The sequence below is a fragment of the Mus musculus genome, chromosome 18 (genome assembly GCF_000001635.26).
Source record: "Mus musculus strain C57BL/6J chromosome 18, GRCm38.p6 C57BL/6J".
In the NCBI taxonomy this organism is placed as follows: domain Eukaryota; kingdom Metazoa; phylum Chordata; class Mammalia; order Rodentia; family Muridae; genus Mus; species Mus musculus.
This window is the reverse complement of record NC_000084.6, coordinates 31,933,786-31,959,773: the sequence shown is the minus strand read 5'-3', so window position 1 is coordinate 31,959,773 and position 25,988 is coordinate 31,933,786. Positions and strand designations below refer to the sequence as shown.

The following is a 25,988-nucleotide window of genomic DNA, read 5'->3' as shown; positions in this document are numbered from 1 at the left end:
ATTACACAGCATCCTCACTATGAGAGATGGCTTGCCCATGATCAGGGCTGCAGGGAGGTTAGAGGCATCCCCGAGATTGAGAGCCAGCATGTCCAAGGACTCTAACCTGACTCTGGGCCATCCTAGGCCATTCTGAGGAGAGGGTGGAACTCGGGTACACTAGAGCAAGCAGTGGCAAAGCCCAGCCTGGGGAGCCCGTCTTTCAGTCCTACCATGTGCCCCAAGACTCTCCCTGCACCCACAGCTTCTGTCCTCACCCCATCCTGTCTAGGGTTACAAGATGGACGACCTGCTGACCTCATATGTACAGCAGCTCCTGAATACAGTGAACAAACAGCGGGGCTTCAGGGCTCCCGCCCCGGCCAACCCCTAACAGGTCCCATCTGCACACAAGCCTTCCACGCTGGCCTTCTACCCCCTTCTCAGCACGCCTGAGTGCCCCTCCTGGGTGTTTCCTGCAGAGGCCAAGCAAGGTCTCCAGCCTCCTCACAGATGGTGGGTAACTCCCCTGAATCTGCAATAAAAATGCACCTAGCAGAAGGGAGTATGTGTCTCTGAGGGGAAGGGTGGGTACCAAGTGGGTATCTGGTCCAAGGGACTCTCTACCTACCAGAGGGTAGAGAGCAAATGGCACTGTGACTTTTCCTAAACTGGATGCCAGCCATACTCAACAGGAAGGGCATCATCTGCTCCTTTTCCTTCTTCCCCCTCCTCTGCCACCCGCCCCCCCTTTCCTGTCCTCAGACTGGAGAGAGGGTATCCCTGGAGATCCCGCTTCCTGGGCCCCCCAAATGTTTTTCTCCCATCCATGTGGGACACTGGGATGCCCACTGTGCTCCCAGGAGGACCAGGTGGAAAGTGGATGCCAATGGCACTGAATGGGGCATTGGAGATCTGTCCAGTTGATAGGCCCTGAGAAACACCCCACCATCACCATCCACTTATCAAGGTAGCCAGCATGGCCACTCCATGTAGGCCTGAGGAATCCTGGCAGATTTTGTCTATAACTCCCGGTGGTAGCCAACCTGGAGAACCTGAACCTCTCCTGTCTGCCCATCTGGGGGTCTCTGAGTATTGATCATGCCCAGCAGGAATAATAGCTTTATAGCACCATGCTCCTCCACCTCTCCCACAAACCACACAGACACTCCGAGTATGTGAATGAGCCTTCATTGTGTAAGTATGTGACCACTTGTGGGTCTTCGATGGCCAGGGCAATGTGCCCCTGGGAAGTGGGACCCCCACACTTGGTGGGCAGCTGAGACACTTTCTATGAGGTCTCCTGAGTAGTGAAGGCAGTAGGGCTCTCGGGCTGCTTCACCCCAGAGGTGGGTTTGCTGACACAGTGTAAGCACAAGGACCTACTGTGCTCGAATAACTGAGAAGGGTGCTTCCATGAAGCCTCTATCTGCGTGGTGCTGGCCCTGGGGTTGGGACAGCTTCTCAGCCAAGCCCAAGGGTCACACGAGGGCTGAAACTCTCCTGGGAGAGTGGAGAGGAGAGGCATCGGGTTGGGATCTGCGGGTCAAGCAAGTGACAAATAATCCTGCTCCAGTTTGTTCCTGTCCCTGGAGGTTGTGGGCCCGGGAGGAAATGCCTGTGAGGTGGGTCAGGCCTCAGCACAGAGGAAAGGGCTACATAGCCCGAGGTGGACTGGAAGCAGAAAGGATGGCATACCGGAGGAACGGGCTGGGCTGGAGCAGAAGTGGGAGGTGGCTAGCAGGACCTGGGGCAGGGGGATGAGTGCTAAGGTACTGCAGGCAGGCCAGGCGGCCGAGGACCTTTAGAGTGAGTTGACGTCCACAGACTTGGGCTGGGCCTTGCGGGAGCTCAGGTCGGACAGCTTCTTCAACCTCTTCTTCAGCTCCAGGGGGAACCTTTCATAGCACCTCTTACACACGGGCTTCATATCGAACTCCACAAACTTGTTCCTGCAGACAGAACCCCAGCGGTCTATGCCCTACCCACTCTGACTCCAGACAGCAGCCCAAACAGCAGCTGCCAGCCCTCTGCCCTCCCAACCCTGTCTGTCACAGCCAGCGGGCTAGATTCCAGGGTGAGATGTTAGCCAAAAGGCATTGGAGAAGAAGAGATGAGCCTATAAGTCTCCCTTCCCTCATAGAAGTTTCTCTTCATAATCCTCTATGGCCTCCTGTTGCTCTTGAAAGCTCTATCTCTATCTCACCTCACAGGTCCAGCCACCCTCTACCCTCCTAGGCATCATGGGAGAGGCAGGCACCTGAAGCTTGCTTTTACATACGCTGTTCCCTGACACAGAATATTTTCCCCCAAAGCCCAGGGTTCTTGTAAGTGTGTAACTGCCCCCTTCATCGGTCTCTGGGATCCTTGGGCTACCTCATCTGCCTGGCATACTTCAGCCTCACACATGGCCAGGGCTCGCCTGAGAGTGCAGTTCAGGGAAAGCGGGCTGGAAAGTCAAGGCTGCCCATCACTACTCACTTTAGAGTGAGCTTCATGTTGCAGGTGGAACAGGAAAAGCAGTTCACACACCAGGCTTTGCTGAGGGCTGACACCACTGTGGGGCCAGATGTAGAATTAGCAGGCCCATCCAAGCCAGCTGCAGGCCCAGCTAGGCAAAGCCCGAGCCAGATGGACCTGCAGCTGTGGAACACCCCACCCCTCACCCCCAAGTCCCCAACCACCCCACATCCCCACAACCCCCTACCACCTCACCAGTCCCTCCCACCATCAGGAGAACAGATTGGTTGGGAGAAAACAAGGGAGGAAGGGGCTTGGGGACAGAGGCCTCACCGTCACCCTCGATCACATGACTGCAGTTGTAGCAGACATCCCCAAAGAGCTGTGGACAAAGCAGGCCATCAGTGCTGCCCACAAGGAGGACAACCTCCTGAGTCCCTTCTGAGGACGCCCAGCTCTCTAGAAGCACTCCCTGGGAAGTGCCACGGGTCAAGACATTGCTCCCCACTGACGTAGCCTACCCAAGTCCTGCAAGAGTGAGGGACAGGGTAGGACCTCCCCATGCCCGCCGGCCTCTGAAGCTGCAATGGCATATCTATCAAATAAAGACACTGTGTGGACAGCTGCTCATATGTCTTACATACAGGCTTCAAGACTCCAAGCTGGAACCCAAGGCCTGAGGACACAGGCCTGGCTCCTGGTGCACACAACAGACTCCCACTCACATGAGAGGAGACTGCATAAGTCCAGAGACCCTAGGAAGCATCTTGCTGTGCTTTTCAGGATGTGAGGACTGTCCCCCAGAGACAGGACGGCAGAGCCCATAGCCATTCCCAGGATCTTCTCCAACAGGCCACCAAAGCACCACTTCTGGACATGGAGATGTCTAGACATAGCCCCGGCCAGGCTATCTCCAGATCCTGAGTGCCCCACCCCCTCTCCAGCTCCAGCCCTGTGTCTTTGCAAGATCTGTCCCAGGCTCACCTGGTTGTAGTGGGTCTCACAGTATGCTAGGCCCTTCTTCTCATAGTGCCGGTGCCCCAGGAATGGCTTCTCACACTTGGCGCAGACAAAGTGCTGAAGGAAAGAGGGTATAGCCATGCAATATTAGGGCTGCACCAGGGACCCCAGAAAACAGGGAAAGGGAATGAGGCTCACGATGGGCAGAACTGACACAGTCCGGGGGGACTGAACTCAGGTCCTTGTGCATATAAGCCAGGCACTCTACCAACTGAGCCACATGGCCAGCTCTCCTCCTCATCCTTGAACATGTCACAATAATATCTTTTGCCACTGGGATCCTGCTTGACAAACAGATCATAAGCCCTGCCCTGATATTAGTAGGCTCCTCCTGTTCCCATGCCCCTCTAAAGCCCACATAGTATAAGAACCATATCCTGTCCTTTGGAACATGTGTGGACACATAATACCCAAGAGACAAGGCAGCACATCCCATAGCCTTTGTTAATAAGCCACCCAAGCACTGCTTATGGACACAGAGATGACCAGGCCACTGGAGCTGCAAGCACTCTTTCCAAAGGTATCCATAAGTGTGTGAGAGTGCTCAGGGCATGGGCAAGAGCTGACCCAGGAGTCCACCAGCTCCCTGTCTATGTGGGGTTGTGCACCTAACAGTTCCTGTCATGTACATTCCCACAGGGTGCTCTAGGTAGATGGTGTCTACGGTTTGCTCTTAACTCTAGAATCTTCCAGAATGCAAAGAGAGGTAAGAGGTAAAGTGACGGGGCTGCCTGAGCATGGCCTGTGGGCTCTGGTCTCCTGGCTCCCATGAAGTTCCTCGCTAGAACAAGGAAAGGTTGCCCCCAGAGAGAGGTTTTTTCAGTGGGAACCAGCTAGTGCACAGCCCAGGGTGGGGTTCAGAGGGACTGTGAACCAGGCTTGAATCTGTGCCCGCTCCAGGCTCACCTCCACATGCCACTGTTTGCCCAGCGCATTGACCACGCGGCCCTCAATGGGCCGGCGGCAAGCCCCACAGATGGGGATGCCCATCTTGTCGTGACAAGGCAGGCAGTAGAGCTCACCCTTCAGCTCTCGGGCATCGGAGGTCAGCTCCTTCCTAGAAGACAGCATAGAACCCCCTCAGGTACAGTCCCACCTACCTGTAGGGCTGCTACAACCCTTGGTCCAGGGTACTGTGCCTGAGCCCCCTGCTCTGGCTCAACCAGATCACTCCGATCTCTGGAGACTTTCTGTGTGCACTCCCGACAGGCCCCAGGGCACAGGATCCTCACCCAGGCCTGCAGACAGTGCCTGTGTTCTGTCCAGCTAGCTTCCTTAGATAAAGGTCTGTTTCTTCTCATTCCCTCTAAAGCAGACTGTATGTCTGGGGCAAGCATAGAAGGAATACCAGAGGACTCTGGTATTCTCAGCTGCTCCCCCCCTGCCCCCCCCCCAGCTCTAGTCTTTCTTCTCTCGTCCCTCTTCAACACCAGCACCAACTCTGCAGTCTCACTCTTTCCTCTCTGTTGCATCTTAGCCAGAGTCCTGCAGTCCAAGGGCTGCCCCTTATACCGCTTTTCTCACGTCACAAGCACGCCCTGAACAGAGTCTGGTGAGAGGAGCCTGCCACCTCCTCCCACTGTCACTCCCGCCATGCTCTCTGCCTCAGGCACTAAGCGCCCTCCGTGCCTACCTTGTTGGCCTCTGTCCTGGGTGAGCATTCCAGTGCCCCACTCTGTGACAGCTGGCATTGCCTTTGCCACACACAGGGCCATGACTGGGCACCTACCCACAGTTGGAGCAGCTGAAGTGGTCCGGGTGGTAGGGATCATTCTTGAACATGAGGGGCTGTTCGTCGATGGCGAGGTGGCACCGCTGGCAGATGAATTTGCCCAAGCCCTTGGCCTTCTCACGGTTGTGGCAAGGCCGGCAGAGGTGCCTGTGGGAGGTAAGAGAAATGTCAGGAAGAACGACCCTTCCTCTGCCTCTTCCAGGAAAGCAAGACTAGAGCCCTGCCTGTGCCCTCAGCAGCAGCTGGGTAGCAAAGTGAACAAGCCCAAGATTAAGAAAGTTTCCCATTCACGGGGAGTGAAAGGCAGGGGAGGATTCTGAAAGCGATGCTCTCCCGCACTCAGCAAATGCCCGTGGGCCAGGTAAGATGGCTCAACAGGTAACGGCACTTGCTACCAATCCTAATAACACGAGTCTGAACCCCAACACCCATCTGCTGGAAAGCATACCCATACATTAGGATGCCTGTATTTGCTGTCTTTGGGAAGTTCATGTCTTTTCCAAGGTTTCCTGAGCCTAGGACGTTGTATGATACTGAAGGGACATTTAGCTGCCATTTGCTGAAAGGCTGGTTTTTACTTTTCACATATCTTTTAGTGCAAGCCACAGTGAATGTTAGCCTTAGAACATCACAGTGCATGGCGGGGCAGCCAAACCCATGCGGGGCTCTTTCACCCCTCCCTTTGGAGTCTGCCGGATGAAGAGGGACCCCGATGCTCACAAGCGCTTTCTGTCTTTATAGACAAGTAGAGCTGTGTCACATGGAGGCTCCTGAACCCAGCCACTGTCATCACAGAGTCCTTTTTGTGAAGACCTCAGTCATTTCTGATTCTGCTCCTTGCCCTGAGCAACAGCTGTGGTCTTAACAGAGAAGGAAATCAACACAGGTTCTTTTTCCTCGTCATTGAGGGTGCAAAGAATTTAGATTCAGGGTCCTCAGTCAAAGATGCACACAACCCATCCAATGTCCCTAAATCCCCATGGCCCACTTGGCACTCCAACAGTGTAATCCTGCGGGACCAGGCCCTCCTTCCCAGGCTCCAAAACTCCATTGGCAACTCTCCACAGCCAACTGACCACTGGCCCTTTCAGTGTGTGCGTATGTGTGTGTTGTGCATACATATTTGTGTGGTTCCTGCACCTGTGCATGCAGATGTGTGTGCAGGTGTGTGCACAGGTGTTAAGGCCAGAGGTCAATCTTGGGTCCAACGTTAGTTGTTCCCCATCTTACTTTTTTTTTGACTCGGGGCTTCTCATTGAATGTGGAACTCACCAGCCCTAGGGATCTGCCTGTCTGATTCCCCAGAACTCAGGTTATAGACACAGGCCACCATGACAGGCTCTACACAGGTGTGACGGATCGACCTCAAGTCTGTGTGCTTTCAGAGCTTAACTGAGCCATCTCCCCAGCCCGCACCATTAGCCCATTTCACAGACTTGTCACAGAGACTGATTGCCACTCAAGACCTCCCAACCCAAGTGGATCCCGTGCCACCTTTGTGGCCCGGAATTATGCCACAGAGCATGACTCTCTTCTTGCCTAGGGTCTTATCTTCCTAGCTTAGCCCAGTGCTAGAGGCCCAAACAAGCTTTCTGCTACTTCTTGCTAGCATGCTGACTGTACCTCTATTGGACCATGGGTATTCGTTATTGAGAAGTAGCTCAGGGTCCATGTACTGAATATGTGAGTGAAGGAGAGAAGCAGCAGAAATTATCTCTTTTCCACAACAGGGCCAAGCAGAAGCTGGGGCCAATGTCTGAGCCCAAGTCCTCCTACCACACAATAGGCAGCAGATGTAGCCTGTGGCTACAACCTTCATGTCTGTGATCCTGTCTTCACCCAAGACGTGTACACAGCAGCCAAGGACACAGGAGCCTTGCCCAGTCACCTGCTATAGCCAGCTCTCTCTGCCTGTCTACATCACAGTCACGGCCTTATTTCCCATGACTCCATTCTAACGTTTGCAGCTCCTCCTTAAAATTAATGCAGCATTCAACCAATGCCAAAGAATTGTGCTTCAAAGCCATACACGATATGGTGGCTCTCACACCACAGTCTAGGGGACTAAGGCAGGAGGACCATGAATTTGAGCCAGCCTCATCTAAACACTGAGACCCTGTGTCACAATCCAGGGGCTAGGCAGATAGTTCAGTTAATAAGTGACTTGGGTTTTGTAAACATAAAGTCCTGAGTTCAATTCCCAGAATCCAAACTTCAAAAAAATTGGACATGGGCCACTCAGGTGGCTCAGCAGGTAAAGGTGCTTGCCACAGGGTCTAACTGAGTCCCGTTCCTAGGAGCCACATGGTGAACGGAGGAAACCAAGTCTTATAAGTTGTCCTCTGATTTCAATCGCATGCCATGGCACACATATACCCACAAGGGTACGTAATCCTAGTAAGTCGTTTTCAGAAGCTGGGCAAGGTGATGTGCGTTTATCGCCTTGATGGGGGAAGGAGACAGAGGGGTTCCTGGGGTTCACTACAGGCCAATGAAAGACCCTATCTCAAAAAAAAATCAACAAAAAAGGGGTCATGGTGGATGGTATTTAAAAACAACATCTGAGGTTGACGACCGGCCTCCACACACACTGCATAAACACTTGAACACACACACATACAGAGAGAGAGAGAGAGAGAGAGAGAGAGAGAGATGTGAGGCACATACACAGCTCAGCTCCCTAAAATTCTACTGCAGAATTGTAAAATTATCAATGTCCTTGAAGCCACCACAGAAAGCCTATGGTGAGCTGACAATGTAACTCAAGGCCCAGGATGCACAAGGCCCTCAAATATTCTAAGCACCAGAAAGAAAAAAAAAGTACATGAGCCCAAGAGTGCTCTGGTGATGGCAATGAATGTCATGTCCAGCAGTGCGAGCCAGCCCCCGGTCCACTGCAAGAGCAGCAAGTGCTCTTAACCACTGAGTCATCTCTCCAGCCTATATATTCTTACTATTTTTTATTTTAATTTTATTTTTATGCATGTATGTTTGTGAGTGTATGTCATGTGTATGCATGCCCATGAAAGACAGAAGGTGTTGCGGAGTCCTTGGAGCCAGACTATAAGCCGTTGTAAACCCCAAAGATGATGCTAAGTCCCCTGGAAGAGCAGCAAGTACTCTTAACTACTGAGCAATCTCTCCAGCCTCACCCCTTGTTTTTAGCAACAGTGTGTCCCACGGGCCTGGAACTCCCTGAATTGGCTAGGATAGCTGGCTGGGAGCCACGAGGACCTGCCTGTCTCCCCCTCCCGGTGCTGAGAGCATAGACAGATGCTACCACACCAAGTTTTTTCACATGAGTTTTGGGATCCAAACGCCAGCCTTCTTGCTTCCGTGGAAAACATCTGAGTTACCCACAAGTTACACGAACACACCCCAGCTCCATAGGCACCTCTTTATTTCTCTCTAAGATGTCTTTATGAAATGAATTATGAAATAAGATGCCTTTGGGAGCTTCCTCACCACCTAGACACACATCTGAGTTCCCTGCTTTATGTATACACATGTACCCCACACTCCCATACACACATGCACACACACATACATACACACATGCACACATGCATGCATGCACACACATACACAAAGAAAAAGGTGAAGTTGAGTGTAAGAATTCTCCTGTCGAAATGCATCAGGCAAACAGAACAGAACAAATACACACAGCCTGGTATCTGTGGTGACATGTGCTGGGATTTAGAGCCAGGCTTTGCCACTTGGCTAGAGTTTGCCTCAAGGGAGGAAGGGAGAGTGACTTCACTTCTCTTATCTTTGGCTTCTTCAACTGTCAAATGCAGTGAAATTCCCAGCTGCACAATGCTATGGAAAAAGGCAAACTGACAATACCATTGGTCAGTCCGTCCTCTCCAGATGTTAACCACACATAATTGCAAATGTGTTATATTATGTTTCGGGGGTAGGGTCTCATTAATTCTACCTGGCTTCTTTATACTCACTATGTAGCCCAAGATGACCTTGAACCTCTCATCTTCCTGCCTCTGCTTCCCAAGTGCAGCGAATCTAGGTATGAGTACCACACAGCTTATGTAGCATTGAGGATGGAACCCAGGGCTTTGCAATTGGGCTACACAAACACTATAACAACTGAGCTACAACCCCAACTGTGACTTCAAAATTTTTCAATTGAAAATTTTAAGTCTTTGGAAACTAATAATGCTGGTTTGGCTGCACTGTATGGCTGCTCTATTAATGATATCAGCTGTGATGAACTTCGATGAGTCACGGACAACACCCAACACATCCCAGCTTGGAGCCTCCCCAGCAGGAGCAAGCCTTGGTAAGGGAGTTACTGAGACCTTCCTGCTGGCCATCCTCTGCTGAGAGGCCCTCCCAGGCAAGAGCCAGGCCTGCTGGGCTGAGCTGCATCCCCACAGCACAGACAGCGCCCCCATTATAAGGCGCCTGCAGCTGTGCTGGGCTCTACATAAAGGCCATGATTTATTCCATACACCCGAACGGGGCCTAATTATACAGGACAGGACACAAGGACCCTACAGCAAGTGTCTGAAAGAATCCCCTCTCATCTAGCCCAAGATTCCTCAGCTCCAACCCTGGCGTGCATTACAACACCCCCCACCCCCCACCCCAGCCCAGTAAGCTTGGGATCCTGGCCCGTTGCCATGGTAGCTGACCCCTCCCTATCCCCCCACTAGTAGAAAATCATCCCCTTCTGAAATGTCCTGTTGTGTCTGTCAACTCTCGCCAAAGACCCCCACCCGGCCCAGCCCTTGCCCACTCCCAGGCTCCCAGGACAGTCACACACTTGGCCTCTGTGATACTCAGTGGCCTGGCTGGGGGATGGGGGCACGCACCATCTGAGGACACACTGGAATATTCAGGACGTGCTCCGTGGAAGCACACCCAGCTGGAGGAGCAGCCTACCCCACAAAGGACCCCTCAGGAATGAAGCAGCTTTTCAGGTTCTGAGGAGCTGTGGACTCTCCTGCTCTCCTTAAATAGTCAAGCCTTCCTCCTACAGCTACGAGGAGTCCACCTGGAGCACCATCTAGAGCACCCTCTGGAGCACCACCCACGGCCAGCTCACAGCTTACCTGCTTCCCCCCAGTCTCCTGTCCTTTCCTTCCTGGGTCTTCTGCAAGAGGTAAGGGGCAGGGGAGGGCAGCGAGGGGCAGAGAGCCTCAAGAGACCGGGTGCAGGTGGCAGAGTAGAGGCTCTGTGCAGTCACACAGGGACCTGAGGTATTTAATAATTTCCACTATCCTGAAGTTCTTACTTTTGAGAATTATTATTACATTATTAAAGCCATGGCTTCATGTAGCCTAGGTTAGTCTTGAACTTGCTTTATAATGGAGAATGACCCTGAACTCATCACCCTCCTGCATTCGAGGGTAGATATTACAGGCACTTGCCATCGCAACTAGTCCATATCCTGGGGATCAAACTGAGGGCCTCATGCACACTAGACAAGCACTCTACACCTTAAATACATCCCCAACCCCAATTCTTACTTGAGCAAGGGGGTTATGCATTTTCAATTTACTCAGAGCCCCCAACGTAAAGTAGCCAGTCCTGGAAATGCCCCACAAAGGACAACGGGCAACTCCAATGCATGTTGTGTGAGCCACGCTCCACACTCTGGCCACCGTGCCTCCCCCTTCCCCTCTGCCTCACAGAGGTGAGACTGTGTCCTGAAAGATGCAGGACTCTCTCACACCCCAACTTGAGTTATGGAATACCTTGGCTGGGAAGGGACTCCCTGCTGGTCTAAGGCCCTGGCAAAAGTTTCCCAAACCCAGCTCTCACCCAGAAAAGCTGGTCACAATAGAGTTGACCAGCTATGTGTGGAAAATTCCAGAGACCCTGGGGCTCTCAGGAGCTATGGCAGGAGGCATGCGCAGGATAGCTGTGATAGATAGAGTCCTGCTGGCAAGTTCAGTGATACATTGCTCGTTGCAGACCAGGCTAGCAGGTGGGGGAGGCCCTGGGACTCAGAGGGAGCAGGCTCGCCAAGCAAGCCAACACTAAAAGACTGGTGGGTGTCAAGTCCTTAGCAACAACTCCCACTTAACTCACCTATGGGGAGTGCGTTTAAGGGACCCCCACAGTCTACCTCTGCCTTGGGGTGGGATTAGAAAATAAAATAAAATAAGGGTGTTCCCCACCCTCAGAAGCCCAGACAATCAAACTTGCTTCCCTTTCCCTCCAGCACTAACTCCACCCTCTCGGGCTGAGGGAATAACTGGGCACAGGGCAGAAAGGTAGCTTTCCAGGCTCTGAGTTTTAACAGCAATTACCCCAGGCCCTCTTCACTCAAGGGGAAAATCAAGCCTCAGTTGGAGTTGGCCAGTGATTGAAGTTCAAAGTGCTTCTGAGGCTCAGCCAACTCCGACAGACAGAAACCCACTAGACACAAGTGTTTCCCTGGGTACTTCATCAGTTATGCAAAAACTTAGAACAGCCATGTTTCTCCCGAGTTAGTGGCAGGAGACTCTGAGGGCATCAGAGGCCCTGCCTCTGACTTTGGGGATGCATCCTGTAAACGGTTTCTGCGTTCCCTAGAGCTCTGTCCCCCTGTTCTGCCTTTAGCCACAAGATGAACGGTCTGGAGGCAGCCCTACCGAGTCTGACTGACAACTCCTCCCTGGCTTACTCTGAGCAATGCGGACAAGAGACCCCCCTGGAGAACATGCTCTTCGCCTGCTTCTACCTTCTGGACTTCATCCTCGCTTTTGTGGGCAATGCTCTGGCCCTGTGGCTTTTCATATGGGACCACAAGTCAGGCACTCCGGCCAATGTCTTCCTCATGCACCTGGCTGTGGCCGACCTGTCCTGCGTGTTGGTCCTGCCTACCCGGTTGGTTTATCACTTCTCTGGGAATCACTGGCCATTTGGGGAGATCCCATGCCGACTCACTGGCTTCCTCTTCTATCTGAACATGTATGCCAGCATCTACTTTCTCACCTGCATCAGCGCTGACCGGTTCCTGGCCATTGTGCACCCTGTCAAGTCCCTCAAGCTTCGAAGACCTCTCTATGCTCACCTGGCCTGCGCCTTCCTGTGGATCGTGGTGGCTGTGGCTATGGCCCCACTGCTAGTCAGCCCACAGACAGTGCAGACCAACCACACAGTTGTCTGCCTGCAACTGTACCGGGAGAAGGCCTCCCATCACGCCCTGGCATCCCTGGCTGTGGCTTTTACCTTCCCATTCATCACCACGGTCACCTGCTACCTGCTGATCATTCGCAGCCTGCGCCAGGGTCCCCGGATAGAGAAGCACCTCAAGAATAAAGCCGTCCGCATGATTGCTATGGTTCTGGCCATCTTCCTGATTTGTTTTGTGCCCTACCACATCCACCGTTCAGTCTATGTGCTTCACTACCGTGGTGGTGGGACTTCGTGCGCTGCTCAGCGTGCCCTGGCCCTGGGGAACCGGATCACCTCCTGCCTCACCAGCCTCAACGGGGCCCTGGATCCTGTCATGTACTTCTTTGTGGCTGAGAAGTTCCGCCACGCCTTGTGCAACTTGCTCTGCAGCAAACGGCTCACAGGTCCACCTCCCAGCTTCGAAGGGAAAACCAACGAGAGCTCCCTGAGTGCCCGATCCGAGCTGTGAGCCTCTGGGAGGTCCTACACCAGGCCAGCTGTAGACTGGTGCAGGAAGACCAGCTATCAACTGGGGCACATGCTACCAGAGCCAGCTAAAGAAGTCTATCTTCCTTCACTATTCCTGAGCAAACAAACGGAAACATCGGGAGTTCTCACCCTGCTTCAAGGCCTCAACTGCAAGGCCATCCAGTCTCAGCGAATCCATCAAGAGGCAGGACTAACCACAGGGATGCCCTGCCCACCCCTCCACAGGACTGGGTTGGCCTGGCTTCTGTACAGCTCCCAGACACTCAGTGACTTCACTCGTGCTAAATAGGGAAGAGAGCCACAGGGACATTTCTGGAACAATGGGAATCTTTCTTCTCTAATAAATTTCTAGCTTCTTTCATACTACAGATGCCCACAGAAACAAAGCCCTACAGAATAACCCAGAAAGCAAGCTGCCCAAGGTCCGGGAGAAGAGGCAGCACAAATGTCAATGGAACTAGATGGATATTTAATATTTCCTTTGAAGTGTATGGTATATCGAATATTGCTTAAGATGCCTTTGCCTCATAATCTCTGCCTGAGTTTAGGGGACACAGACTCTAGTGATAGCTACATGTGAGTATAATTCAGACTGGTTGCTTGTGAACCCAGCGAATATAGTTCTGGGCTCAGCTCCTCCTGTTGACAGAGGGGGCAAAGACCCAGACAGGAAGGTTAGTCTCGTGAGAAGCTGGAGGGTCTCTGGAAGTCAGCACGCCATGTCCCCACACCAGCCTCAAGCCTGGCACTGTTCAGAGCTTGTCATTAGAATGTGGCCTAGTCAGGCATATGGCATGGACGGACAGACATTAGAGCCCAGGCAGAGAGCCTGATGCGAGAACTTGTCTCCAACTGCGCCCAGAAGGGACATCCTGAGCCCCACTCCCTCCCAAGAGGCTTCTGCCACCCTGGCTGCCTGGCTCTGAGCTGTTGAATGTGCCAGCATGTGGTGACCGCTCTAATGTACTTGATAGCAATACTCTTAAACATAACTGAGTCTTAAGATGAAGGAAATTATCATGCTGGTCCAACATGACACATGATGTTCTCCCCCTGAAATCCTCGTCCTTTCCACCCAAGAATGACCAAGTAGGGCAACATCTTCCTGGTTGTGGTTCTGGTGGCCTTGTGACATGTCTGTCCAGGCATGTGCGTTAAGGGAGCTCTCAAACGGATCCCTCCAGCTGCATCCTGCCTTTCACCAGAGAAACCCTAAGATGGCCCTGATGCTCAGCACTGCTTCTATCTGGTGCTGATCTGTCCACCCCCATGGCCACAACAACCTGCGGAGTACAAGACTGTGCCAGCCAGGACCAGCACGGGACCATGTGTCTCTTCGACAGAAGAGCAAAGGGACAAGAGTACCGCAGTCTGTGACAGGAGGGACAGAGGGGGCAAAGACCCAGACAGGAAGGACAGTCTCCTGGGAAACTGGAGGGTCTCTGGAAATTAGCACTGCCTTTCCTGACACAGGGGTTCAGAAGCAGACTTGGGTCAGAGGAGGAGAAATTTGCAGCTCGATTTGGGACCTGTTACATTAGAATCTTAAACAGAGATGCCACACTGGTAGGAGACTTGAGCAAAGGAGAGATCTGGAGGGGATACCTGGATTGTCCAGATGTATCATTGAGAGGCCCAAGACTTCATCCTCAAAGGCTGACATGGATATGGGGCCCAAAGAACATCTCTGTGCCAAGGAAGAAGCTGAGGGAAGCTAGCACAACACAGAAATCTCACTGAAAGAGGAGGGCTCTGCTGTGAGGGCACTCGGAGGTCAAGGGGAGGACCTGGTGATACCCAGGCTTGACCTGAGTCGTTGAGAAGCTGTGCTGGGGAGGGCTTCGGGGCACAAAGGCGTTGCTGGGTGCTCCCCCCAAAGCTTTCCCACCCAGGAGGGAGATAAGCTCACGGCTGCTGGGGAGGTATAGAGCCCACAGTGAGGGAGGCAGGGGTAAGAAGAAAGAGTAAGGCCTTCTGGAAGGGGAACTGGCAGAGTACCAGTGAGGCTTACAGTCCTGAATTTGGAGTAAATTGGGCAACCTGGTCCAGCCATGTGAATGCTGGGAGGAAGGCAGACAGATGGGGTCAGCGTGGTGCAGCAGTGGTGGGTGGGATGTCATGAGTAATTGGGATTCGCCAACTTAAAACTCCTCATCTATTCATTGCCACTTAAAGCCCTTCAAGCCTTCTGTCCCCCAAAGACCACCCTATGCCCAGAGGGAGCTGTCTGTCCTTACTCTCCTGCCTCCACCCTTATCCATCCCCTGGGGGCTGTGTTCTCCATCTAGCAGGGGTAGGACAAAGCCCACAACCAGATCAGTTGAGATGCCACAGAGCCTACTGGGCAGGACCACAGCTCTTAGAGTAGGGACAAGGGGTCCTCCTCTCTGCCCATGACTGCAGCTGGCTCACCTGCCTGCGTTCTTCACAAAGCCCAGGTCAGCCAGCTCCACATCACACAATTCACAGCGGAAGCAGCCAGGATGCCAGTTGGCGTTCATGGCCTTGATCACGCGGCCAATGACAAATTCACCTGCAAGAGGAGAGACCTCAGCTGTCAGGGCGCACACCCCACCCTTCAGCTCCCACGGTCTTTGTAACCAGTGTTCTTCCGGGTCCACCCTTGTCCAAGTACCCCTCTTTTAGGGGCCTGAAGACAATGCTCAGGAAGCCAGGAAAAGTCCCCAGGCTAAGGAACTTCAGTACTGGCTGTTACCCCACTTGTCCCCGTCCTGCTTGCTAAGTGCTGTCACCAGCTCTTACCACAGAATCCGCAGCATGGAGCAAATAGCATTTGGAAGTCATGTTCACAGTACTTCCGGCCCTCAAACTGCAAATGGGGGCCACAGAAGAAAAGATACATGAGTCATTCAACTTCTCTGTAAGTCTTGGCCCCCCAATAAATAGCAGGGGTCTGAGGTCCTGAGAAGGGGGGCTTCCAAAGCTGTAGTGGGGGTCTAGCCCATGTGACTTAGCAGAGTGCAAAGTGGGGGGTTCACAGAGATACTGAGGGTCCGAGACAGCTTTTGGGGATTCTGCTGTCTGCTGAGGGAGAGGGGACCTGTGGATCCTGACAACAGGCCACGCAGAGGTGGGAGCCGGGGCTGGGAAAGGATGGGTCAAATCTTGAGTTATCTGACTGGCTTTGTCCTCTGTGTCTGACCAGCTCAGTCCCTCCAGAGACTACAAAAGACCCAAAGAGGGAAGACGGAAGACAGAATTCCTCAGGGAGGGGAATTGGGAGTGACAGCAGCGCTTCAGTCAGCCACCATCTGAAGCTTGCTTTTCCCTCCCTTAAAGATTTGCTTTCTTAAGCAAAGTCTGGGCGGTAGCTCAGTTTGTAGAGTGCTTGCCTACCATTCACAGAAGTCCTGGTTGGGTTCACAGAACTGTGTGAATAGGGTACAGCAGTGCACATCTGTAACCTCAGCACCGGAGGATGGAGGCAGGATGCGCCGGAAGTTCGTCATCTTTGATAACTTCCTTCCCCTAAAGCCACATGCAGCTCTCCACTGTGAGCCAGAGGGGAGGGGGCAACATCTCCCAAACACCTCCTGTGCTAGGCTTGGTTGTGCTCTAAAAGCCCTCGCAGAGCTCTGCCCAACCCTCTGATGCCTCCCAGCCAGCATCTCTCAGGAGCCTGGAACGTGACAGGAGATCCTCATCTAACTCCATTTCTGCATCAATCAATCAATGATGCAAACAGCTCACAGGAGAGCCCAGTCCCCTTGAGCTCTGGTCCCCCCCCTCCACTGCAGCCCAGTGGAATGGCAGCCAGTGTTTAACCAGTCCTTGCCTCTGGGTCTGCCAGATGCTGGGGTGTAAATCTTACTGCTAGACTGATGTCACCACACAGACAAATAATCTCTGATGCATAAACGTGAAAGTCTAACAAATAATGGGAAGTTGGATGTCTTATATACTTGTTATCATTTTTAATAAAGTATTATATGTATATTGGTATGGTTTACTATATGTCTGTGTTTATATGCATACATGTGCATCCCCCTTATTGAGACATGGTCTCTCACCAGCCTGTGGCTCACCAAATAGGCTAGCTGACTGGCCTGTGAGCCTCGGGGATTCCCCTGGCTCTGCTTCTCCAATGCTGGGGCTACAGCCCAAGCCACCAGGTGGCTTTTTGACATTGGTTCTGGGGATTAAACTCAAGAGCTCATGGCTGCAAGGCAAGCACCCTGATGACTGAGCCGTATCCTCAGCCTTTGCATGTGGGACTTTTTAACAGCTGTGTTTAAGAAGGAAGGATATAACAGCTTGCTCTTGGGAGCTGGTGTGGGAAACACAAGTCCTTTATTTTTATCTGAGTTATGGCAGTATTAATGACCTCACTCCTGGCCCTACCTGCTATCCCAGCTTCCTGCTATCCCAACAGGTCACCACATCAGACTCTCCCCGGATACCCCACATGCTCCTGCTTCAGTATCTTCCCAAATGCTGTGCCCTCTGCCAAGATCTTTTCCTGCAGAGGAGTGTGTATGTGTGTGTGTGTGTGTGTGTGTGTACATGTATGTGTGTACATGTGTGTGTATGTGTCTGTGTGCACGTGTGTGTTAAATATATATATATGTCTTTGTGAGTGTCTGTGTGTATCTGTGTTTGTATGTCTGTATGTATCTGTGGGTGTATATTTGCATGTATGTATGTGTCTCTGTGGGAGTATCTATGTGCATGCATGGGTTTGTGTGTGTGTGTGTTTATCTATGTGTGTCTCATCAAACACCACCTGGTTACTCAACTCCAATCACGAGAATGCTTATTTCTGAAGCATTCTCACTAGACAATAGAATCACTCAGCCATTGCATTTGCTGCCTGACCCAGTGAAGGACAACCTCCACGATGATGTAGGATTTTCCTACCCCAGGACCTGCCAGGAGCCAGCCCGGCCAGGGGAAACTGAACGAAACAGAATGACTCCAGAAGTTCCCAGGTGAGGGATGGACCAACATCCTGTGGGAGACTCAGCTTTGCAGCCTCAGAGCCTGGCCAGGTCACAAAGCAGCCACAGGCTCTCTGAGAGCAGGCCACCCACCACCCAGGGCCTCCTCACCTCGTAGAAGAGTCCCTCGGGAAATGGCCGGAAGCACTGTGCACACACAAAGCAGTGCTCATGGTAGAGTTCCCCATTGCTGTTGACGATGCGCTCTGTGGGGGCAAACCGGGCCTGGCAGCGCTGGCACATGGCATCGGCCAAACACTCAGACATGTTGCTAGAGGGCATAGGAGGAGAAGGAGAAGGTCAGCACCGGGCAGCAGGCTGGCAGAGCAGGCCTAGGGACACATCCCTGCTTTAAAGGTCCAGGAGAATCCAACCTTTAAGGGTGACAAACATGGCACATACTTAAAACATGAAATTTTGTATATGTACGTACACATGTATGGGGATGGTACTCCTGTATATATAGCCACAAGTCAGAGGGCCATCCTCAGGCACCATCCACTCTTAAAATTTATTTTATTTTATTTTTTTCTTATTCACTTTACATCCTGCTCACTTCCGCTCTCCCAGTCATTCCCTCCCATAATCCTTCCCCCATCCCCCATTGCCACCTTCTCTTAGCAGGTGGGAGTCCCCCTGGGAATCCCTCCACCCTGGCATTTCAAGTCTCTGTGAGGCTAGGCACTTCCTCTCCCACTGATGCCAGACAAGGCAGTCCAGCTAGAACATATCCCACAATGGGTTTTGGGATAGCCCCTGCTCCAGTCGTTCGGGACCCACATGAAGACCAAGCTACACACCTGCTACTTATATGTAGGGAGGCCTAGGCACATGTATGTTCTTTGGTTGGTGGTTCAGACTGTGAGAGGCCCAAGCAAGCGCCAGCCCCTTGACACTATTAATGATGCTCTGTTATGCTTGCAGACAGGAGCATGTTGTCCTCTGAGAGATTTGGGAAGATCCAGACACCCACAGCCAAACAGTGGATGGAGCTTGGGGACTCTTATGGAGGTATAGGAGGAAGGATTTCAGGTTCTGCAGGGGATAGGAACTCCACAGGAAGACCAACAGTGAACTAACCTGGACCATCCGCGTATTTTTCTGGCAGCATCTCTCACTGACCTGGAAATCACCAAGTAGGCTGACCTGGCTGGCTAACAGCCTCTGTGTGCCTCCCCACAGTGCTGGGGGTATAAGCACATGTCTTCATGCCTGGCTGCCCCACCCTACCCCCCCCCCACCCCGCGCCGTGACTACAAGTCTAAAGGCATGTACTGGTTAGTTTTTGTCAATTTAACACAAACTAGAAACACCTGGGAAGAGGGAATCTCAGCTGAGGAGTTGCCTCCAGCTGGCCTGTGGTCATGTGTAGGGGGCATTGTCTTAACTCCTGGTTCATGTGTGATGTCCTGGGTTTTTAAGGAAGCAGCTGAACAAGCCATGGGGGGCAAGGCAGTGAGCGGCTTTCCTCAGTGGTTCCTGCCTCGGCTCCTGCTTGCGTTCCAGCCCTGACTTCCCTCAAGGATAGACTGTGGTCCTGTGTGTAAGCCAAATAAACCCTTTCTTCCTCAAGTCGCTTTTGCTCAACGTGTTCTACCACAGCGACAGAAAGCAGACTGTGCTGTGCGCAAAGCAAACCCTCCCTCTCTTGAACAGTAATTCTGTCACAGTGACAGTACCTAGCCTATGCATGGAAGTCCTGTGGACTTTCATTCCCTCATCTGTAAAATGGGTCCAACATCAGCTGTCTCCAAAAGGCGATGTCTGAAGAAGAGTCTGTCATACTCAAGCTGCCTCCCTTGGCTGTTTGCTGTGTGTCTGCACTATCACAAATACTAGTCAGGTTTGGGGTTAAGCAAGCACAGCCTCTAAGGCTCCAGCAGACGCTTCCTTCAGCCGGCAGCTTCCACCCCTGGAACAATTTGGCCTGTCTCCTGGTCACATCAGCCTCAGAGGTCAGGCTGCACAAAATAAACAGGGTTTGACACAGAGACAGCTCTACTCCTCACAATGTAAATTACCGGGAAATTGTGGCTCTGCCTGGGACAAGGAGCTGCGGAGGTGGCTCGGTTGGTAGAGCATTTGCCTAGATGCAAGAAAGCCATGAATTGGATCCTTAGGCAGCATAATGCTGTGTATGGTGGTGTGCTCCTGTAACCCCAGCACTGGGGCAGGGGAGGCTGGGGGATGACGGCCGTCAATGTGAACTACACAGAGACCCTGTCCATATTCCTTCCCAAACCTCCAAATCTATCCAAAACCTGTTGAGGACTACAGCTTCTTTTTTTTTTTTTTTTTTTTTAAACTTTTAACACAAGCTTGTTGAAACGTTTAACAATTCCAAAATGAAATTAAACGAGTTTTAACTTTTTTTTCTTTCTTTTTTGCCTCTCAAATGCATAAAAATGCAGAGGAAGTTAACAAGGTGGGGGGGGGGGTCTTAAAACGGTAAAAACAAGAAAAACAACTCTTCTTAGGACTAGTCCTTGGATGAGTTACCAGGAAACTTGACTTTGGATGCCAGTCCTGAGGCCAGCGGGCTCAGTACCTGCTCCGGCCTCCCCCTCCCTCGCTCCAGGCGGCTTCCCACGAGGCCTCCGCCCCTCGGGGGCGCCCGGCGGCCCAGCGGCCCAGCGGCTGTAGGAATCGCGCGGTGCTGGGCAGTTCCGTTCTACAGACGGCGACAGCCCGCGCTCCGGCCTACCCACGCGCTCACGGCCACTGAGTAGCGCTCGCTGCGGTAGCTGTCGCGGCCGCCATAGCCGTCGGGCGAGCAGCCTCGGTACTCGTCATAGCGGCCCCCGCCGAAAGATGGCGGTGGACCTAGAGCAGGGCCGGCGCCACGCGGGTCCCCGTAGCTGTCGAAGGGGTCGCGGTAGGAGCCTCCGCTAGGATGCTCGCAGTCGCGCTCGCGGCCGCCGTGGCCATCTCGCTCGCAGTAGCCCCGGGAAGGGCATTCGTCTTGCGCGTGGCCATAGTCGCGGTAGGTGTAGTCGCGGGGCGAGGGCGCGAGGGACTACAGCTTCTTAAGGAGCCTTTATAGCCTTTTGGTTCAGCAGCTTGGTTCCTTTTTATTTATTTATTATTATTATTATTATTATTATTATTTATCAAGAACACCTCAATATGTCACACCTATCACAACAGAGAACCAGCATACGGTATTAAGAAGTTCAAAGAAATCCAACATCAGGCATTACATAACATGTGTATGCACGTGCACACTCCTAGGATTTGCTGGGGCCCAGGTTTCTTTATTGAACCCACAGCCCTCCTCGTGCCATGGTCAAGGTGTTTGTCACATCCATCCTGAGGTCATTCTCACCCGTACCCTGGCCCCACAGTTCATACCATACTCAACCAAGGTTGACCAGGGAGGGCTCCATTCCAGCAGGCCACACGAGGTGAACCACAGGTCCCTACCTGAGCAATGGGATTGCCTAGGCCTGTGCTGGCCTGTGGTGGGCCCGCAAGGATGAACCAGCCTACGGCAGGCATTCTGCAGATAACCACTGATACAGATAGTGGCTGAGTCTCTGCGGCCTACGAAATACCTTCCCTCTGTCCCAGTTCTCAGCCAAAGATGATGTGTGTGCACACAGGCATTCGAGGTTGACCTCCTGTGGGTGTGGAGGTCAGAGGCTGAGGTCACATGTTTTCCTCCATTCCTTCTCCACCTTATTTTTAGACAGAATTTCTCGCTGAACCTGGAACTCACTGCTTATCTAGACTGGCCAGTTACTGCAGAGACCTGCTTATTTCTGCTCTCCTGGTGCTGGGATCCCAGACAAGAGGTCGGCCTTTTTGTTTTGTGTTGATGGGTAATGGGGGTCCTCTAGTCTTCCTGCTCACACACTAAGCACTTTATCAACTGAGCCACCTCCCCAGCCCCACAAAGACCTTGTTCAGGGCTCAGTCCTCAAGCCCCCTATCTAACTTCCCTGTCATTGGCAGGAAGTTCAGAGGAACCTAAGTGATGTCAACTGTCTTTGCCAATCCTGTTATCAGGTCCTTAGCCTGCCCACCTGTGACCTCGACCCCTCGGTCCTCTTCCCTCACACTTCCTCCGTCTTCTCCTCTGGGACCACTTGTTCCCGAATGCCAGTGACCCTATACCCACAGCCCCATGAATCTCTCTCCCTAGCTTTCTACAAGTCTCTTCCAGCTTGACAGCCCCATGGGGACCATGTCTAGGAACCCTGCCCTCTGTTCTCTCTCCTGAGATACTCCCAGAATCCTCCTCACCCAGGTGAACCCCCTGAGCTACTGTGGGGACCTTCCCAAACCCTGGAGTTCCCATCTTCCTTCTCTGCCCTGACAAGTTCCTGGGGAATCAAGCAGTTACAGCTTTAGAGTCTGTCTAACCTGTGCTGAAACCACGGCCATATTTGGTTAATGATGTCTTTATCCAGTGGGTCCCTAGAAGGGGCAATAAAATCGCCTATTCAGTAGCTGAGGATGTGGTTCAGTTGGTAGATCACTTACCTAACATCCTCCAAGCCCCGGGTTCAGTCCTCAGCCTGGCATAAAACCAAGTCTGTAATCCACTACCTGGGAGGTAGAGGCTGAATCAAAAGCCCAAAAGCATCCTTGGCCACATTGTGAGCCAAGGCTAGCGTGGGACACATGAGACTGTCTCATAAAAATTAAAAAATCTCAATCTGAAAGTCACCTAAGGGATGGCCTGGACAACTGGTCTAAGATGCCTTAACCTCTCCAAGCTACAGACTACATCAAACCCAACTCCCAACCAGTGGCGCCAGCTCCCTGTCTCCAACCCAGCCCAGTTCCTGTGCCTTGGGTGGCCAGCCTCTCCGAAGGACGAGGAGGGGTTTCCGAAGCAAGTACTGGAGGCAAGTACACGCTTTTCCGGCCATTGTTGTCTTCAACTCCGCCCAGCATCTCCCCATTTACCTGAACTCATTGCAAGCCCTGCTTGACCAGAGCGGGGGGGGGGGGGGGGGGGCGCGGGGGCGCTGCAGGTACAGCCCCCACCCAGCCAGCCTGCCTGGCCAGTAGCCCAGCCGCTGCTATCAGCCACCCCCCCACCCCCCGCCCTCACCCCGGTAGGGCATAACAATGGGAGCCTCCTCCGCGGGACAGGAGCTCAAGTTATGGATCGCTAAAGGGCAGCGGGGTCAGATCTGAAATAGAAAGGATATTGTTCCTGCTGCTCTCTGTACAGCCAGCTCCCAGAAAGCTGGGTGGGCGAGGCAGGAGGGTGGTGGTTTGGGGGACGGGCGGGACTAGGCAGGTTTCAGTCTGTCCCTGTACAGTGGGGAACCTGAGCTCTTGGGCACACTGCGGTGGGAAGTGGAGAGTACAAGCCTTTTAAGAATCCTTGGACCGGTTAAGAAACTTCCAGCTAAGCAGGACATGGTGGCATATGCCTTTAATCCTAGCACATGAGAGGCTGAGACAGGAGGATTTCTGTGAGTTCAGTCAAGGCCAGCCTGATCTATATCATGAGTTCCAGACCACCAGGGCCACAAAATGAGACCCTGTCTAAAAGTTAAAGAAGAAGGGGAAGAAGAGAAGAGAAGAAGAGGAAGAGGAAGAGGAGGAAGAGGAGGAGGAAGAGAAGGAAAAAGAGGAGGAGGAATTATTTATCATTATTACAACAACTGCAGGCCCCACATTTGTTCCAGTGCCACATTGCTTCCTTCTCTGGGAATTTGCGGCATGTACATCAACTTCAAGCCCAAACCCTGGGCTCCTGCCCTCTAAGGTCTTGGCTAACCAAGGGCTAAGGGTCCATACTTGAGAATGGTTGAGTTGGTAAAGCGCTTGCTTTGCTAGTTCGAGGACTTGCATCCTGCGTTCAGACCCCCCAAACCAATTTAAAAAGCCAAGTGCAGTGGTTCACAACTTGGAATCCCACAGTGCTGACATAGTGGTGGTAGTGGGGGGGGGGGGACAAAGAAAAACAAAACAAAACAAAACAAAACAAAACAAAACAAAACAAAAAACAGATCTCTGGAAGCTCCCTTGCCAACTCTTCTGGACAATGTGATAAACTTCCAGGCAAATAAGAGATCCTGTCTTAAATAAATAAATAAATAAATAAATAAATAACAGGAAGGTGCCTGAGGAATGCCATCGAAGGTTGTCCTCTGACTGCCGTACATGTTCCACGCACAGTCACTCTCATATTCAATTGCCCATGACTGCACACATGCACGCGCGCACACACACACACACACACACACACACACACACACCCGTCAAGCATTCTAAAAGAAGCCCTGACGTCAATACTTAGAGAAGCCCTCATGACTTTTACTCATAGAGTGACACAGTGACTTGTCACCCAGAGACTCTACCCTAGGAGAGTCTGTAAACTATGGCCACTGCTGGGTGAGCTGTCATTATACTCACTAACACAGAGGCAGAGTATGGGACTCTTAGCTGTTCCTGTGAGCCTGGCTAATAAGATCCTAACTAACCAGTTACCATTGTTCCTGACAACCAGCGGTCAACAGACAACTGTACAGGGCCAGCCTTCTGTATTCAGGTGCCAGGAACACACATCAGCAAAGCCAGACAAAGAAAGGGTACTGATTAACAAGCCCCGTCCAGAATATAATTTACAAGTACAGCCAATTCCAAAGTTGCCCAAGAATGATTGATTCGACAAATATTTTTTAAAGGGCATCTAGAGGCTGAGTCCAGAGGAGACAAAGGGCTCCAAATACCCACATACCCGCTCTCTGACATATAGAAGCTTAGGCAGAGAGTTTTCTCAGTCATCTTAAGTTTATGCCTCTCAAGTACCTCAGCCTCTCCCATATGGAAACCTTAAATGCTAGAGCCCAGGACTCTCAGACATCGTTTTAAGGACATGTGAATGTGGTGGCTCACACTTGTAACCCCAGCACTCCTGAGGTGGAAACAGGCAGATCTCAAGGTCGTTATCAAGGTCTTTATCTTTAACTCAAACTGAATTGGAGGCCAGCCTGTCTTAGATATTTGTTTATTTATTTACTTATTTATTTGTGTGTGTGTGTGTGTGTTTTCTTGGTAAGATCAGACAGTGTGACTAGGCATACAACTGAGGACTATCAGTGCAAGGGTGGAGCACCTGAGAAGCAAGCCCTCTAGCCTGTCTACCTTGGGACAGGCTACCTCTTTCCTGTAACGCCAGTTGCATGCTCCCTGCAGTGGACAGAAAAACATACAACCAAAGCCAAAGCATCCAAAAGCAGAACATACTTGGGGGGCAGAGGGAAATTCCAAGGTAGCCATCTTCCTCTGTGTGGTGTGGGGTGGTATGACTCCTTGCTAAATAGAGTCCAGCATGCAAGTATGGGGAGTGCCCTCCCCCAGCAGCAGATGCATTAGAAAATGGACTTTGAACCCTGCAAGTACCGTGTGGGACAGAGTCATGACAGACTGTGCTAACTGCTACATGGCCTTTTGTGTGTGTGTGTGTGTCTGTGTGTGTGTCTGTGTGTGTGTATAATAAAGTATGTGACTGAGGCATGTGATCTTCCCAGCAAAAACAAACTTGCCCCATGTAAATAGCAGTGGAGAAAAGGCGCACAGACACCCTCTGCAGGAGCCTCCGACTGGGAAAGTGAGAAGGGGGGGATGAGGTTAAGGTGCTGGCCAATCTGAATAATAGAATCTCCCATGCCCCTTTGAGACAAAGACTGCATAACCTAAGGCAATAGGAAGGAAACTAGTCACTGATTGGGAGAGAGAGAGAGGAAGAACAGACATCATGGAGAGAAGTGTGCAGGAGAGATTCGGTATTTGATGAGAAGATCCGCAGTCCAAGTAAAACTGTTCATCAGAGAGTTACGAAGTCCATTCAGTCGGAACCGTTAAAGGTTTTAGTGGTTTTTCTGAGTCCAATGGTGGGGCAGTAGGAGAGTCTCTGTCAGTCTGCATGATTTAGATGGGCGTGCAAATCAGGTTCAATAATGTTAAAGCAATCCAAGGGGGTTAAGAGAAAGGAGAACAGAAGGATGGGTCTGTACTGCCACTCAAAGGTAAATGTGGCAATATCTGTGTTGAGCTGAAGCTCCGGGGGCTGTGGGGGTGGCAAATGGGCAAATGGCCTTCCACTGGGTCTCTGGAGAGAGTCTTAAAACCGGAGCAACAGACGACAACAATGGTAAAACAGTGCTGGTGGAGCAAATAAGTTTGTCCTTGGTGTCAGCAGTTATGTCTGCAGAGCATGCTACCAATGGAAAGGTCACAACTACAGCTACAGCCACAGC

The 25,988-nt window shown here is 52.0% G+C and overlaps 3 protein-coding genes and 1 long non-coding RNA gene across 9 annotated transcripts in view; 3 read left to right on the top strand and 1 right to left on the bottom strand.

The window, feature by feature from the left end:
* The window catches only part of Myo7b (myosin VIIB), a 77,698-nt gene extending 77,158 nt beyond the window's left edge, over positions 1 to 540 (top strand). Inside the window, exon 47 of the mRNA NM_032394.3 lies at positions 272 to 540. Coding sequence (NP_115770.2) covers positions 272 to 373 — 102 coding nt within the window. The 3' untranslated portion in view covers positions 374 to 540. The remainder of the gene's footprint in view (positions 1 to 271) is intronic.
* Positions 541 to 1,153: 613 nt separating this feature from the next.
* Lims2 (LIM and senescent cell antigen like domains 2) overlaps positions 1,154 to 25,988 on the bottom strand; it is a 36,328-nt gene continuing 11,493 nt past the window's right edge. For 2 of the 4 annotated variants that reach the window (NM_001365015.1, NM_144862.4), the window contains exons 2-10: positions 17,875 to 18,034; positions 15,569 to 15,635; positions 15,218 to 15,338; positions 5,189 to 5,338; positions 4,366 to 4,516; positions 3,424 to 3,516; positions 2,773 to 2,821; positions 2,461 to 2,536; positions 1,154 to 1,931 (exon numbers count right to left, since the gene is read on the bottom strand). In NM_001365015.1, coding sequence (NP_001351944.1) covers positions 1,784 to 1,931; positions 2,461 to 2,536; positions 2,773 to 2,821; positions 3,424 to 3,516; positions 4,366 to 4,516; positions 5,189 to 5,338; positions 15,218 to 15,338; positions 15,569 to 15,635; positions 17,875 to 18,030 — 1,011 coding nt within the window. In that variant the 5' untranslated portion in view covers positions 18,031 to 18,034 and the 3' untranslated portion in view covers positions 1,154 to 1,783. Of the gene's footprint in view, positions 1,932 to 2,460; positions 2,537 to 2,772; positions 2,822 to 3,423; positions 3,517 to 4,365; positions 4,517 to 5,188; positions 5,339 to 15,217; positions 15,339 to 15,568; positions 15,636 to 17,874; positions 18,138 to 22,248; positions 22,499 to 25,988 lie in introns of those variants that run through there. The other 2 variants (NM_001379138.1, NM_001379137.1) reach the window with 2 other exon arrangements.
* Gpr17 (G protein-coupled receptor 17) lies at positions 9,884 to 16,775 on the top strand. Of its 2 annotated transcripts, XR_001782387.2 has the most exons (3): positions 9,884 to 10,313; positions 11,759 to 15,686; positions 15,972 to 16,773. XR_001782387.2 is itself a non-coding variant. In NM_001025381.2 (2 exons), exon 2 carries the CDS (start codon positions 11,766 to 11,768, stop codon positions 12,783 to 12,785), a length of 1,020 nt encoding a protein of 339 aa, NP_001020552.1. In that variant the 5' UTR covers positions 10,138 to 10,313; positions 11,759 to 11,765; the 3' UTR covers positions 12,786 to 16,775. The 2 variants fall into 2 exon arrangements, 1 of the variants encoding a protein (NP_001020552.1); NM_001025381.2 differs by having other exon boundaries at positions 10,138 to 10,313; positions 11,759 to 16,775.
* Positions 20,064 to 22,623, top strand: Gm46619. Of its 2 annotated transcripts, none has more exons than XR_001782432.2 (3): positions 20,064 to 20,746; positions 21,456 to 21,557; positions 22,491 to 22,623. It is a non-coding gene; the product is annotated as a predicted gene, 46619 (long non-coding RNA). The 2 variants fall into 2 exon arrangements; XR_001782431.2 differs by having other exon boundaries at positions 21,452 to 21,557.